The 14,244-nt window shown below is 29.8% G+C and overlaps 1 protein-coding gene across 1 annotated transcript; it reads right to left on the bottom strand.

The window, feature by feature from the left end:
• Positions 1-512: 512 nt before the first annotated feature.
• Positions 513-1,556, bottom strand: LOC136086368 (uncharacterized). The gene has a single exon (XM_065808664.1). The coding sequence runs from the start codon at positions 1,554-1,556 to the stop codon at positions 513-515; it is 1,044 nt and encodes a 347-aa protein (XP_065664736.1).
• Positions 1,557-14,244: the final 12,688 nt, after the last annotated feature.

The following is a 14,244-nucleotide window of genomic DNA, read 5'->3' as shown; positions in this document are numbered from 1 at the left end:
ACACATAATGCTTCCATATAAACACAATGATCTGAATATTTATGTTTGACCTTAAGCTGAACGACATTTAACAATTGTAATGTTTGTTCATTATCTTTCCCAAATGTTTTAATTGTAATCTTTTCTTTTCTAATAATCTTTAAGTTTAATCTTTTTTGAATATTCTCGCTTATATAAGACCGTTGGCTACCACTATTAAATAGGATTCTTGCCTTTAAGGATTTATTTCCAGATACTGCACTTATGTTTGCTCTAGCTGTTTGCAACAAAATAGTTGAAAAATGTTGTGTCGCATGCCCAACAAAACTGTTTTCTTGTTCACACAAGGAAATGTGATGCTTTCCTTTGCACTTACTACAAATATAATTTGCCTGACCATTCTTGAATATTTGATTCGTTTTAAGACAATTAAAACATCTACCTTGCTTTTCTAAAATTTCTCTTCTAGTTGAAAAATTTGTTATATTTTTGCATTCCCAAGGACTATGATTTTCTGAACAGTATACACAAGGTTAATTAAACTTTTTTTTTATTTGATTATCTTTTTCAAATGAATTTGCATAAGCTTTTTTTTTATTATTTTTAAAGTTATGATTAATATTCTGTGAATATAATCCTGCAGTTGTGAAAGGCTGACTATTTACTTTTCTGTATTCAATACTTTTATTATTAGTTAAACAACGCTCTTTTGCATTTAACTCCTCTCGAATATATTTTAGTAATAAATCTATAGTCCAAACCTCCCCATTAAATTTCCTTGAAATTAACAGAACTAAATCGTCTGGTAATTTATCCTTTAAAATAGGAATCAAAAGACTTCCATAGGTGTTAGTTTCAACTTTTAACGATTTCAAATTTCGAACTATTGCCTCTATATCATTATAAAGTTTCCTTAATCCATCAACATTATCACTACTTTTTACTTTTACTAGTTTTAATAATGAATCCATATGTGCAGAGATTAGAACTTGTGGGTTACCATATCGTTCGGTCAATAAAAAAACTGCTTCTCTATAATTTTCAGACGATAAGGTTAAGCCACAAATACTAGTCAATGCTTGACCTCCTAAATATTTTTTTAAATAATTGAAGCAATCAATATTATTTAGATCATCATTGCTATGTATAGCAACATTAAACTGATGCCAGAATGTTTGCCATTCTAAAAAGTTACCCTTAAAAACTGGGAGTTCAATTTTTGGCAATCTGCAACTAATTTTATTTTTAGAGCTCTGTTCAGAATAATTTTCAAAACCTAATTTTACAGATTCTAACCTTAGATTCAATTCAGAAAGTATATTGTGAAATGGAGCAGTTATTTCAACACTTGCTAAAACATCCTCCTCAACCTCATTTGGATCAAGTATATTAACTATTTCTTCATCAATGTTATTTAAATTGGTATAAGAGTCACTTAAGCTATTTTTCAAAGCTATAAACTTGGACTGTGAAGTTTCAGGGTCTTCTAAAGCTTGACTAATTTCTACAACATTTTTTTGAAAGATACTTCTTAATGCCTTTCTTCTAGCTACCTTCCTACCTAATATTGCAGCCATAACTTATCCTCTCTATACAAATTTCTCGCTCACTCTTATTCACAATACTCACAATGAAATATGTATCAACAACAATAACAAATCTACTACTACTAATCAATCAACAAAGCAACAATGTTTTTTTTTACCAACACTTGTTGAAACTATTCAAATCCTAAACCAAATCAAATATAAACAAAACTTTTGTAAGTCGAATCGATTCTTTTTCTGAGTTCAATAAATAATAATGTTTTTTCTTCACAATATTCTTCACTCAAGTTTCTTCTTTTGCATCGGGCGCCATGTAATAATTAGTTTTAATAATTATTTTTTTACGACAATAATTGAGAAGCTCGGGTTGATACTTTCTTAAGAACCTCGTGTTAATAATATAATATATCCGCAACAAAACCCTTTTTGAATTCTAAAAATCAAGAATTCTAGATAAACCGGTAATATAATAACAAAAACCGTACTAAATCATAACACATTTTACAAATATATTTTCTAAAGATGTGTCAATGTTACACAACTTTATTTTAACTTTTTTTATTCTGTTAAAAGTAGAGTTCTTTTTTTTTAATACATAGTATTAGTAGTAGAGGTTTTAATTAATACATAAGAGCAACAGAATATAGCTATTTTGAGAAACTGAAAAGTGTTTTTACTCAAACCATACATCTTACAATAGACAAAATATATTAATTTCTATTTTTAATTTTGAGCAAAAGATATTTAAAAACTTTCACTCATTGTTAAACATAGCGCATACTCCAACCAAGAATTATAATTATTCTGAAAAAATTATTTAATTAACACAATTTAGTAATAAAGAAAGTGGTAACTTTATTGTGTTTAAATCGAAATTTTATTGAGAGGCTGAATAAGTTCGAATTTCATAAATGCAAACTAGTATTAAGTCAACAGAGTTTAACTACGTTAAAATTGTCTACTTTCTAATATCTATTCAGTATCAAGAAATATGCGTATAATTGTGTTTTCGTTTTAAGTAAATAGTTAACCATCGTTTTTACAGCAATGCATTGAAAGCATTCACTGAAAATATTTTAGCTTTTATAAAATACCGTAGGTCGCCCACGGGCTTTTAAAACATTAAGTTAATGAAAGACAGTTAAAACGAAATTAAGAATAATTTACTTGTTAAAATCCTTTGAGGAGAATTTACTATCGAACGTATACAATTTTTTGGCAGGTTTCTTTTTAAAAATTTTGAAAAAAGAACTGGCGATAACGCGTAACCGTAAGTATTAAATTTTGTTACAAACAAATGGATAAAACTAACTTTTTAATTTAACCGACCGGCTTTTCTGAAATTAGTATTAACTACGTAACCTTTTTTTATTCACGAAAAAGTTGTTAGATCATCATGTTTTTTTTTTCCATGCTTTATATAAGGTTACTTTCAATATATATATGTTTGTGTGCCACAAAATTTGAAATCAATTTTTGAAAGCGTTTTTCTCAACCAATTTTGCTCAAATTTTGCACACTTAATCATTTTCGATGACAATACAAGGAAATGGAAAAATTTGACCAAAAAAAGTTAATTAAGTTAACAAAAATTTAATTTGTATTTCCCCATAAGAACACTGAATTAAAAAAAAAAAATTTAAAAACGTAACAGTAATTTTTCCTTTTACAAAAGATAACAAAAAAAGAATTTCTAGGCCCAATAGAATTCTGCTTGCATAAAGCATGGATTTGAAAAAAGAATTTTTTTTTGATTTACTAGTTTTTTAATTAAAAAAATATTGGAAACCTTGAAATATAAGCAAAAAAAAAAGTCGGTTTTCATTTAAATAAAAACGATATTTGATTTTTTTAAGGCATCTTTTTTAAAATTAAAGGAAAAAAAATATTATTTATGATATTCTTTTCAAAATGTGATTTATTATTTAATTTAAAATTTTTTAAATACAAACTATAATTAAACAAATATAGATAAGCTTTGGAAAGGGAAGACCTAAGTAAAACTACCAAAAAAAAACGACAAAAAAAATCCTTTTGCTAAAAAGTACAAACGAGGGTTTGGCCGCATTTAATTCCGATATATAATAATTGAAATAAGTGCACTAGTAATTGAAATTTTTAAATATTGTTTAAATATTGTTTAACTTAGTCGATTTATTCTGTTAGTTTTGTTTCAGTCGTTTATATTTGTTTTTGTTTTTATTGAAATAAAAAGTAGGAAAAAAAAAAGATTTAGACCAGAGCCCAGGTTTTGTCATTCGTTAGATAAGGGTAGTTTGTAATTGGAATCAGATGCGGTATTTTAGCGCCAGAAATATTTTCTAATAACGTAAAGCTTTTTTCTTTCATTTCGTTTTCATAAGTGTAGTTTGGCCAACAAACTATTATTTCTCGATTATGACTTTTTCTCACGGAATTCTTTTTTCTCGTTCTTAAAGCGTTCTAATGGTTAATTATTGGACGTTTTCGTGCAACTCAAGTATTTCGTTAATAATAATAGCTTTTCGAACAAAAAGCTTCCTTTTCGAAAACTTTCAAATGTAAAGGCGACTTTCCACGGAGCGAATTAATTCGCGCAGAGCGAAATAATTCGTGTGTAATTTTTCGCTGAACCAGAACTTTAATTTCCACTTAAATTTAGCGTAACTTTTAGCGCGCTTTTTGGAAAACATGTTGATGAAAAGAAGATTGTTGTTAGTTCGAAGAAAATTAATTATTTTAAATATGATGCAAATGAAAAGAGAAAAAGAAAAGAATAAAAAACGATTTTGGGTAAGAAAAGTTTATGCCGAACGCCTACAGAAAGGAGAGTTTCATTTGTTAGTAAAGGATTTACGTTTACACGACCAGTAATATTTTTTTAAGTATTTTCGTATGTCTCCAACAACTTACGAAGAGTTTCTTTCGTTCGTAGCACCTGTCATTGTAAAACAGAGAGACCCTGTTAGTCCTAGTTAGTCCTAAAACATGAGAGACCCTGTTAGTCCTAGTGAAAGGTTGGCCGTAACACTTAGATTCCTTGTAACAACGTGATGCTCAGTGTACTATTGCTGCAAGTTACAGAATCAGCGCTTCTACTATCAGTAGGATTATTAGCGAAACGCGTGCTGCTATTTGGACTTCATTGAAAGAGAGAAACTATATACACGTTCCATCAGAAAAACAAGAATGGAAAACAATTGCAAAAGAATTTGAAAATATGTGGAATTTTCCGCATGCTATAGGTGCAATAGATGGCAAGCACATTGTTATGTAAGCTCCTCATAATAGCGGATCAGAGTATTTTAACTATAAGAAAACGCATAGCATAGTTCTTCTAGCTGTTTGTAATGCTAAATACGAATTTACTATGGTAGACATTGGTGACTCTGAAAGACAGAGTGATGGTAGTGTTTTTAATAACTGCAGTCTTGGTTATGCAATTGAAAATAATAAATTGAATACTCCTGATCTAGAAAAAATTGGTAACTCAGATAAAATACTACCGTACGTTTTAGTTGCTGACGATGCTTTTGGTTTAAAAAGACACATGATGAAACCATATCCCAATCAAAACATTCTTTTAAAACAAAAAATATTTAATTACAGACTTTCAAGAGCCAGAAGGGTTATAGAAAATACATTTGGTATTGCTACATCACGTTTTCAAATATTTCGCAGACCAATTATTGCTAATCTCGAAAAAGTAATTTTAACTACACAAGTGATTGTAGCCTTACACAACTTTCTAATGAAAAAAAGGTCAGCAAACAATTATCTCTACTGCCCCACAAATTACACTGATATCGACGGTCCTGCTGGGTTTAGACCAGGTGATTGGAGGCAAGATAATTCATGTTTTGCTGCACTGCAACAACTGTCATCAGGTTCTAACAACTACTCAAAGATGCAAAGCAAGTTAGAGATGACTTTAAAGAATACTTCAATTCACCAGAAGGTGAACTCGAACGGCAATTAGACTTAGTAAATAGAAAATCATAAAGAAATCGCTTTAAAAAACTGTTAACACGCCAATTCTTATTTTTTTTAAAAAGTTCTATAATTTCTGTAAATTTCTATAATTTCCATAAAGTTTCTGGATTTAAATATATATGTTAATACTCTTGATAAACATTTAGAAATTCATTTGAATGTTACTACGTATAATTTATTTTATTTGTATCTGTAACACAGATAAAAATAAGGCATTAGCAAATATAAAATATATAAAAGTAGATTTGAAAAAAATCTTTTTTAAAATCTACTTTCACATTTAGGTGAAAGCAAATATAAAATACATAAGTAGATTTAAAAAAATAAATTTAAGGTAAAAAGTCTCCATAGTAAACCATGTATTTTAAGGGTAGTTGCTATTAACTATTTGTCAAGACATTACAACACTTTATATTCTGATATTTTATTAAGACAAAGTTAGTAATGTTAACAACTGATATGATAAAAAGACTTTTAGAGTAAATTATAATATAATATATATATATATATATATATATATATATATATATATATATATATATATATATATATATATATTTATATATACATATATATATAATATATATTTATATCTATATATTTATGTATATATTTATTTTATATATATATATATATATATATATAATAATAATAATAATAATAATAATATATACCTAATATAAACCTATATATATATAATAATATATACCTAAACACTTTATCGTAAGTGTGTATATATATACATATATATACATATATATATATATATATATATATATATATATATATATATATATATATATATATATATATATATATATATATACATATATATATATATATATATATATATATATATATATATATATATATATATATATATATATATATATATATATATATATATATATATATATAATATATATATATGTCTATATTTATGTATATATTTATCATATATATATATATAATAATAATAATATTTACCTAATATAAACCTATATATATATAATAATAATATATACCTAAGCACTCCATTGTAAGTAAATATATATATATACATACATGTATATATATATAAATATATATATATATATGTATATATATATATAACTTATATTATAATTTACTCTAAATTTCTTCATGCTCGCCATACTTCATGTTGAAAAGAAGTGTTCTTATCTTTATCATGGCCCGTCTGTTTTCTTTTATTGGAAGTTCTTTTATAATTGGAATAAGGCTTCGACAAAATAGGGTTGTTTCATCTTCCTCGACATCTTTCATTGACTTTTTTATCATCTTGTCACACTACTAATGATTGTGACAATTGTGACAATGACTCATCATTTTGATTTTTGATCCGCGCCTTTTTTTGGAATGGATGGTCTTGTACAGCTTAATCTTTTTCGATTTTCAGTTATAATTGATTCACTGCTACAACTACAGACACTTGGACTTAATGGTAAAATACTACACTAAGAGTGAAATGACGGTGAAGCAAAATCTGGAACAACACTATATTAGAATCCGTTGGTTTGTTCGCACTTTTTTCATGTAAAAATGCCATTTGATCAAAAAACTTACATTTTGGTAAGTTTGAGGCTGCTGCTCCTGATCTAGTCATACGGTTACGTTTATCTAAACATTTTTTAGTGTGTCTTTCAGATTTTTTAACTTTTTCTGAAGGAAGTCCTCTTCTTTACAAAGTTTCAATGCAAGTTTTTTCCACGCATTTAATTTTACTAATCTGTCTTTGTATGTGCGATGATTAACATCCCATAAGCTTGGAAGCTCACGAACAGCTTCTAGAAAATTATCTATATCGAATTCAACAGGCATACAATTATCGCTTTCATTCTCTTCATTTTCGTCTGCTTCACCAAATACATTTCATTCGTGATTGCAACTTCATTTTGAGAAGCATTTAATAAAGTTTCCAATAAATCAACGTTAACATTTCTTTCTTTAAACCACTGAATAAACGTGTTACTATTGTCGGCCATTATAACTTTGTTGTGTTTGTTTTTTTACATGCCGAATGTGAATATTTGCTTATTTCAAAGGTTCTGATTGGCCCTTTCTTCAAGCGAAAAAATTCGCTACAAAAAAAGTAGAAGTCGATCCAACTATATTGCGAAGAGAAATTTTTCGTCTAGCGATAAAAAAAATCTTTGTGCGCATGCTCAGAAATATTCTTGGCGAAAGATTTTCGCCGAAAATATTCGCTTCGCGCGAAATAATTCGCTCCGTGGAAAGCCGCCTTAAAAATCTAGAAAACCTGTCAACTAGTTATTCTGGCTTTTACTATTTTATTGTAATAAAAATAAATACTTAAATTGGATAGTTTTCTTAATGCGCAACTCTATGCAAAACCACATAAATCTAATTGCCTTGGAAAATTTCCGAGCGATATATATCTATAAATATTGTGTATATATATACACAATATATATAGATATATATCGCTCCGATATATATCTATATATATATTATATGTATATATTATATGTATATATATATGTGTATATATTTGTGTATATATATTTATATATATATATATATATATATACATATATATATATATATATATATATATATATATATATATATATATATATATATATATATATATATATACATATATATATATATATATATATATATATATATATATATATATATATATATATATATATATATATATATATATATATATATATATATATATATATATATATATATATATATATTGTATTATTTATTTTATAGGCAATAATGCAAAACAGAACTAGGCTGCCGCGTATATTACGACATCGTAAGTAGTTTTGTATTTTTTTTCAATAGTATTGTGGTTTATTCTTCTAACTTATTCTTCTCCAAATTAACTCACTTTATATGGCTCTATTGAATTTGTTTTTTAATTGCACGACATATTTCTTTTGCGCTCGTAATATATCGCTCACGACGTCCCATTGGTCATAATATGTAGTTTCCTTTTGGCAACGATTATGTTCTTATGCATTATTTGGGTATATAAAGTTGTTTTTAGATATTGACCGTTTTCAATATTTATATATATATATATATATATATATATATATATATTTATATATAAATATATATATATATAAATATATATATATATATAAATATTTATATATATATATTTATATAAATAAATATATATATATATATATATATATATTATTTTTTTATTTTATAAATCTTTATTTAAAATTGATTAGCATTACAAGTAATGAATTGTACAATTTTATCTGTCCTTTAATATCAATAGTTTGCTAAGAATACAGGGGAGGAATATTTTTTATGCATCGAAAAGGCAGTAGAGCTTCCAATATTGCTTGGGAGGTAGAGGTCACTGACGCTATCACGAAGGATTCGGAGGTATTTTTGAATAAAAGTTTTTTGGTAAGTAGTTGTTTTTGCGGTGTTAAGAGCATACGGGAATCTATTAGGGTTTCTGCTGTTGGTTTGAGTTAGTTTAGTAGTTACAGGATGGCATGGGTCTGCAAGGATCTTTTTGAGTGTATTAATACAGATCCTGTCAAGTAACTCTTCAATGTCAAAAATAATATTGAAGCTGCTTGAATTGGTTACATTAATTCCAATAATTTGTAGGGCATTTTTATGAAAATGTTGGATCTCTCTTTTTGCAGCAGCACTGCACGAAGTGAGAATAGGAGCACTATATATCAAGTGGCTAATAGCGTAAGATCGGTAGACCTGTAAAAGGTTTGGCTGAGTGTGACCAATTTGCTTAAGACGTCTGAGCAGATATGGTACTGATTTTATATTGTTTTGAACTTTTGTCCATTGTTAATCCCAATCAATATTCTCATTGAGCATGATTCTAAGATATTTGTGGCTGCTGACTATTTCAAGTTCAGTATTATTGAGTACAATGGATGGTAAAGCTTGAATTTCGGAGCATCTGGGAATAATTCTTATGATTTTACATTTCGGGCCATTAAGTTTCATTCCATTTACCTTTGACCAAAGAGCGACGCCATCAACAATGGGTTGAGGCAGGTTGGTAGGAAATTTATCATTAATTATATGGGTCAGTATGTCATCAGCATATTTTTCGAGGATGGTTTCAGGTGAAAGATAGACGTTAATGTCGGAAATAAATAGAATGAACAGAATCGGACCTAGAACACTACCCTGAAGTACACCTGCTTCGATACATTTCCAGTCAGTGGTGTGATCATTTGTTTTAATTCTTTGTTGACGATTAGATAAGTAAGCTGCGATCCAAGAGGTGAGCCAGCTAAGTAGAATGTTCACTAACTTTAACAGTAACTTGTCATGACTGACAAGATCAAAAGCTTTTTCGAAATCAAAGAATATTGCATAAATTGATTTGTTGTTATCTTTCGCATGACTCCAGTCCTCTATAATTTGAATAATAGCGTCCATCGTACTTCGGCCTGGAAGGAAACCGAACTGTTTGTTAGAGACCCATATGTGCTTGGTGTGATGGACAATGAATATGGTAATAATACGTTCAAAAACTTTACATAATGCGGATTTAATGGCAATTGGTCGATAGTAATTAGACGATTGTGGGTTAGAAATTTTTGGAATCGGTGTTATGTTTGCTGATTTCCATTGGTCAGGAAGGTAACTGTTTTCTATGAGGCGGTTGAATAGGATGCAGAGTGATGAGGCGATTTCAAAGCGAGCAGATTTGAGTAAAAACGGAGAGAGATCATCTGGTCCTGAGGAACCTGGTTTAAGTATGCTGAGTTGGTTGACAATGTTATTAAGGGTAAAAATGGGGGTAGTAGGCGGGTTTTCCTCTCGGTTAATGAAGCATGAGAGGCTGGGTTGTTTCTTACCAGTCCAAACACTTTGAAAATGATCATTTAATTGGTTTGCTAGTGTCTCAGAGATAGGGGTTGTGATTTTACCTTTATCAGCAAGACTGATTTCACGCCAAAAATCTGTTTTTCCAGTAGAGAAACGCCTGTTATAGATTCTCTTTCTTTTGGTAATTATTTTACTAATTCGATTTGCAAGTGCTTTCCACTCTTTGTAGTATCCGGAGAAAAAGAGTTGTTAACGCTCTTTTATAAGGCCTTGAATAAGTTGTGTCATCCAAGGCTTAGGGTTAACGAGCGTCGTTGATTTTAGAGGTTGGCAGATGTCTTGGGCAGAGAGTATAGAATGATAAAAGTTGTTGCAAGCAACTTGTATTTCATACGGTGAATCAACTAAGATTTCAATATTGGTAGATCGTATCAGTGCAACAGTGTCAGCAATTCTACCTGACCGGTAAGCAACCTTGTGGGGAACCAGGCGAGTAGATTTATAGAGATTTAGAGGAGCTTGACTTACTACAACAAGGTGATCTGAATTACCAAAACTAGGAAGAGTATTCGACACATAGCATTTAGGGGCGTTACTCAAGATGATGTCAAGAATAGATATTTTTCTGGTGGAGTGTGTGTTGAGATGAATGAGTTGGTGAAAACGACAAATAAAGTCAGTAGGGCAGCCATTTAGATCCCCTGCAAGAAATGTTAGTGGTTTATTTCCGATTGTGCAACGAGTTATGGCTGGTTCAATGAGTTGTGCAAGTTGATAAGATGCATTGCGCTGCTCACTTTTAGACCAAACCGGGATATAGGCACATATAACTAGGCAAGAAGAGTATCCCCGGGGGAGTAATTTTGGGTACACACGAGCGATTGTTAGTTCGATTTCTTGTTTTGGAACCAAGTTAAACGAGTAGTCTGTAGTTAATTTTATTTTTTCTATTTTATCTGAGTATTTTTTGTTTATAAATATAGCAGTACCACCACCCATGCGATCTTGACGTTCAGTGCTTATGCAAGTGTAATTATTATTGATTTGAGAAAGAATAATTTGCTTACCGCTGGGATTAAGCCAGGTTTCAGTTAAACAGGCAATGTCAATGTTGGTATCTATGAGAAATTGATTAAAAATCTTAATTTTGTTACAGAGTGAGCGCATATTAGTGGTAGAGATGGTTGGTAAGCAATTGGTGTTGAGATTAATGCTAGTTAGTTGGGGTGGAGCGAGAAGTAAGGGCACCGCGGATCTTGATGATTGCTCCATCGCGAATGCCCCAGTGAAATGGTGCATTAGGGTAATCATTACGTAGTTTATCATTACGAATGTTGCGGTCTTTGCGTAGTTGGTACTCAAGTTCTCTTTCAGCAGGAGACAAGTCAGGACTGACTCTGTATGTCTTGAAATTCTCATGTGTAGCGAGTTTGCGAGAGTTTATCAGAGCTAATTTTTTGTTAGTAATGTTCTTGAGTTCTACAACAATAGGCCGACAATTTGATGCTTTTTTTGTGTTAAGACGCTTGGAGAAACTAACATCATCATTGGTAAGGCCTATAACGTTTAGGATCTCTGTGATGCAGGATAACGCTGATGGTGGTGTTTGGGTGACGTTTGCTACGGCCACTGGTTCTGGGACACCATATATAATTATATTCTTTTCACGTTTAGCTGCTTGCTTTAGTTCGACAAGGACTTGACCGATTTGTGGCGATGAGTTTGGCTTGTTTCTGACAATATTACTCCAGGATGGCTGGTGTGGGCTTGATTGGGTGGCTGGTTGAGAGTTGATTTTGGTTTCAATAACTGCTAATTTCTGTTCAAGTTTTTTTATTTGGTTGGCTTGCAGGTTGATAGTAGCTTTCTGTTCTGAAATGATGTTAAGGAGCTCCATTATCCAGATATCGAGGTGTGCGATAGACGGTGCTAAGTTTTTAATGGCTGAGTAACCATTTGCATCAATTTTATTAACCATAATACCTTGCACAAGATGAATATATATATATATATATATATATATATATATATATATATATATATATATATATATATATATATAATCTCAAAACACCCCCGTCAAAATTTTTTTTTTTTTTGCTGTTATTATTTTCAGCTGCTTATAATCTTACTAGGCAAAAAATATCCAACTGGAAAAACAACTGAAACATATGAAACTTTAATTTCAAAGATGTGTTACTTTTTCAAGAAATCCCCAAACAATATTTGTAAATAAAATAAAAATAAGTTAATCGTAATTTAAAAAGTTACTTAAATATAAAAGATTTTTAACGGTATCAAAGGTGTAAGTTACTTTGAATGTCTTTGTAATAGTTCACAATATTGTTCCCATTTTACTTGTACTTCTTCTATTTCAGCATTTTAAAATACACAGTTTCTACCAGAACTAGAGCAAGCTTGTGGAACAGATAGGTTTTTCAATATGTTGGTTTTGGGAATAAAACAGTAGTCGTCTCTTTTAGGTCAGTTAAAACAGATTGATGGACCTTTTGGGTGAAGCAACTTAACTTTAGCACCAACTTCTATGTTGGTTTCAGTTACAGCTACATAACCTCCTAAAATGACAGTATCAATTTGAAGTATATCTTGTTTCTTTTTAAGGTTGTGGATTATTGTATAATTAGTGTCCGTACTACACCTCTTTGCCCCAACCCTGTTATCTCCAAGATGTATAAATTGATGAAAGCTACGAGTACCAGGTAGAGTTATTACACCAGTGTACCTTTCTTTTTGCTCTTCACATTGCAATTGTAAGTCCAATCTTTTTATGTAAATGAAGTTAACAACCTTGATTTTCTTAATACAAAATTCATACATAGCTTCTGATGTGAGAATTTGGTTTCCGTATTAAACTTTCTTGCGCTGTTAATCTTTTTACAGTACTACCAATCCCATCACATGGTGACTTTCCATGGGATGTGATAAAAAAGTCCCAGTAGTTTGCCATTGCTTGTAGTGTATCTCAAAATTATATTCGTATTCTCCAAAAATCTCATACAAATATTTGGTAAGGAGTTCTTTACCAGGACAATTATCTGTGAAAGCATGCACTCTTTGTTTTCTGCTGAGCGGTGTTTGAAAGTAAATCCTTATACTTTAGTCCAATATTTAAGGCATCTACTAACAATATAGCATTTTGGTGATAAGAACTAACACAAAGTGGTGCATTTTGCCAGATTCAAGTTTTCCACTTGCATCTGGCAAAATGCACCACTTTGGTCTAAGTGAAGCAAATTTTGAGTAACTTATTTGTATTTCTGGATTGTTTTCTTTGTATAATACATATAGTTCCTTTAAACTACACAAAATCAGTTTTTTTTGTTTATGGATGTTTTTTTGAAGGCTAACATAATCTTTTTTTCCAGGCATAATTCTACGTAAATCACTCAAATCATAAAAAAATTTAACAGAATCTTCTATTTCTTTGTGTAAGACTTTACCTTTATACAATGGAGAGATAGCTAACAATCCTTTTTTATTAAAAATTTGTCTAGCCATTTTTTCTTGGTATTCTGTAACTGCAAAGTTATTTTGTACTTTTAATATTGAGCAACTTCGGGGTGCCAGTGTTAGAAGTTGAACAATAGTCCTTTTGTCAGAACATAGAATTTTTTCTTTTATCAAGCTCATAATTTCATCAAAGTTTTCAGCCTTCTTTTTCATGTTACTTGTTTCATAACACAGTTTTGAGGGAACATTGAACAACGAACGTTACTTATCATTTTGTTGATGCGTGCAACTTTTCGCTTTCCTTCTGAGAGTATATGTTTTGATGACTTTGAATGAGATTTTAGAGGAGATATATTAAAATTTTCGAGTTCTTCATTGATCTCCTGTCTTTTTGATTTGAATGATGATATTAAAAAATCCACATCTTGTTCACCCTGACTTT

The sequence above is a fragment of the Hydra vulgaris genome, chromosome 10, assembly GCF_038396675.1.
Source record: "Hydra vulgaris chromosome 10, alternate assembly HydraT2T_AEP".
NCBI classification, from domain to species: Eukaryota; Metazoa; Cnidaria; class Hydrozoa; order Anthoathecata; family Hydridae; genus Hydra; species Hydra vulgaris.
Note: the sequence above shows the minus strand (reverse complement) of the source record. Positions and strands in the feature narration are given on the sequence as shown.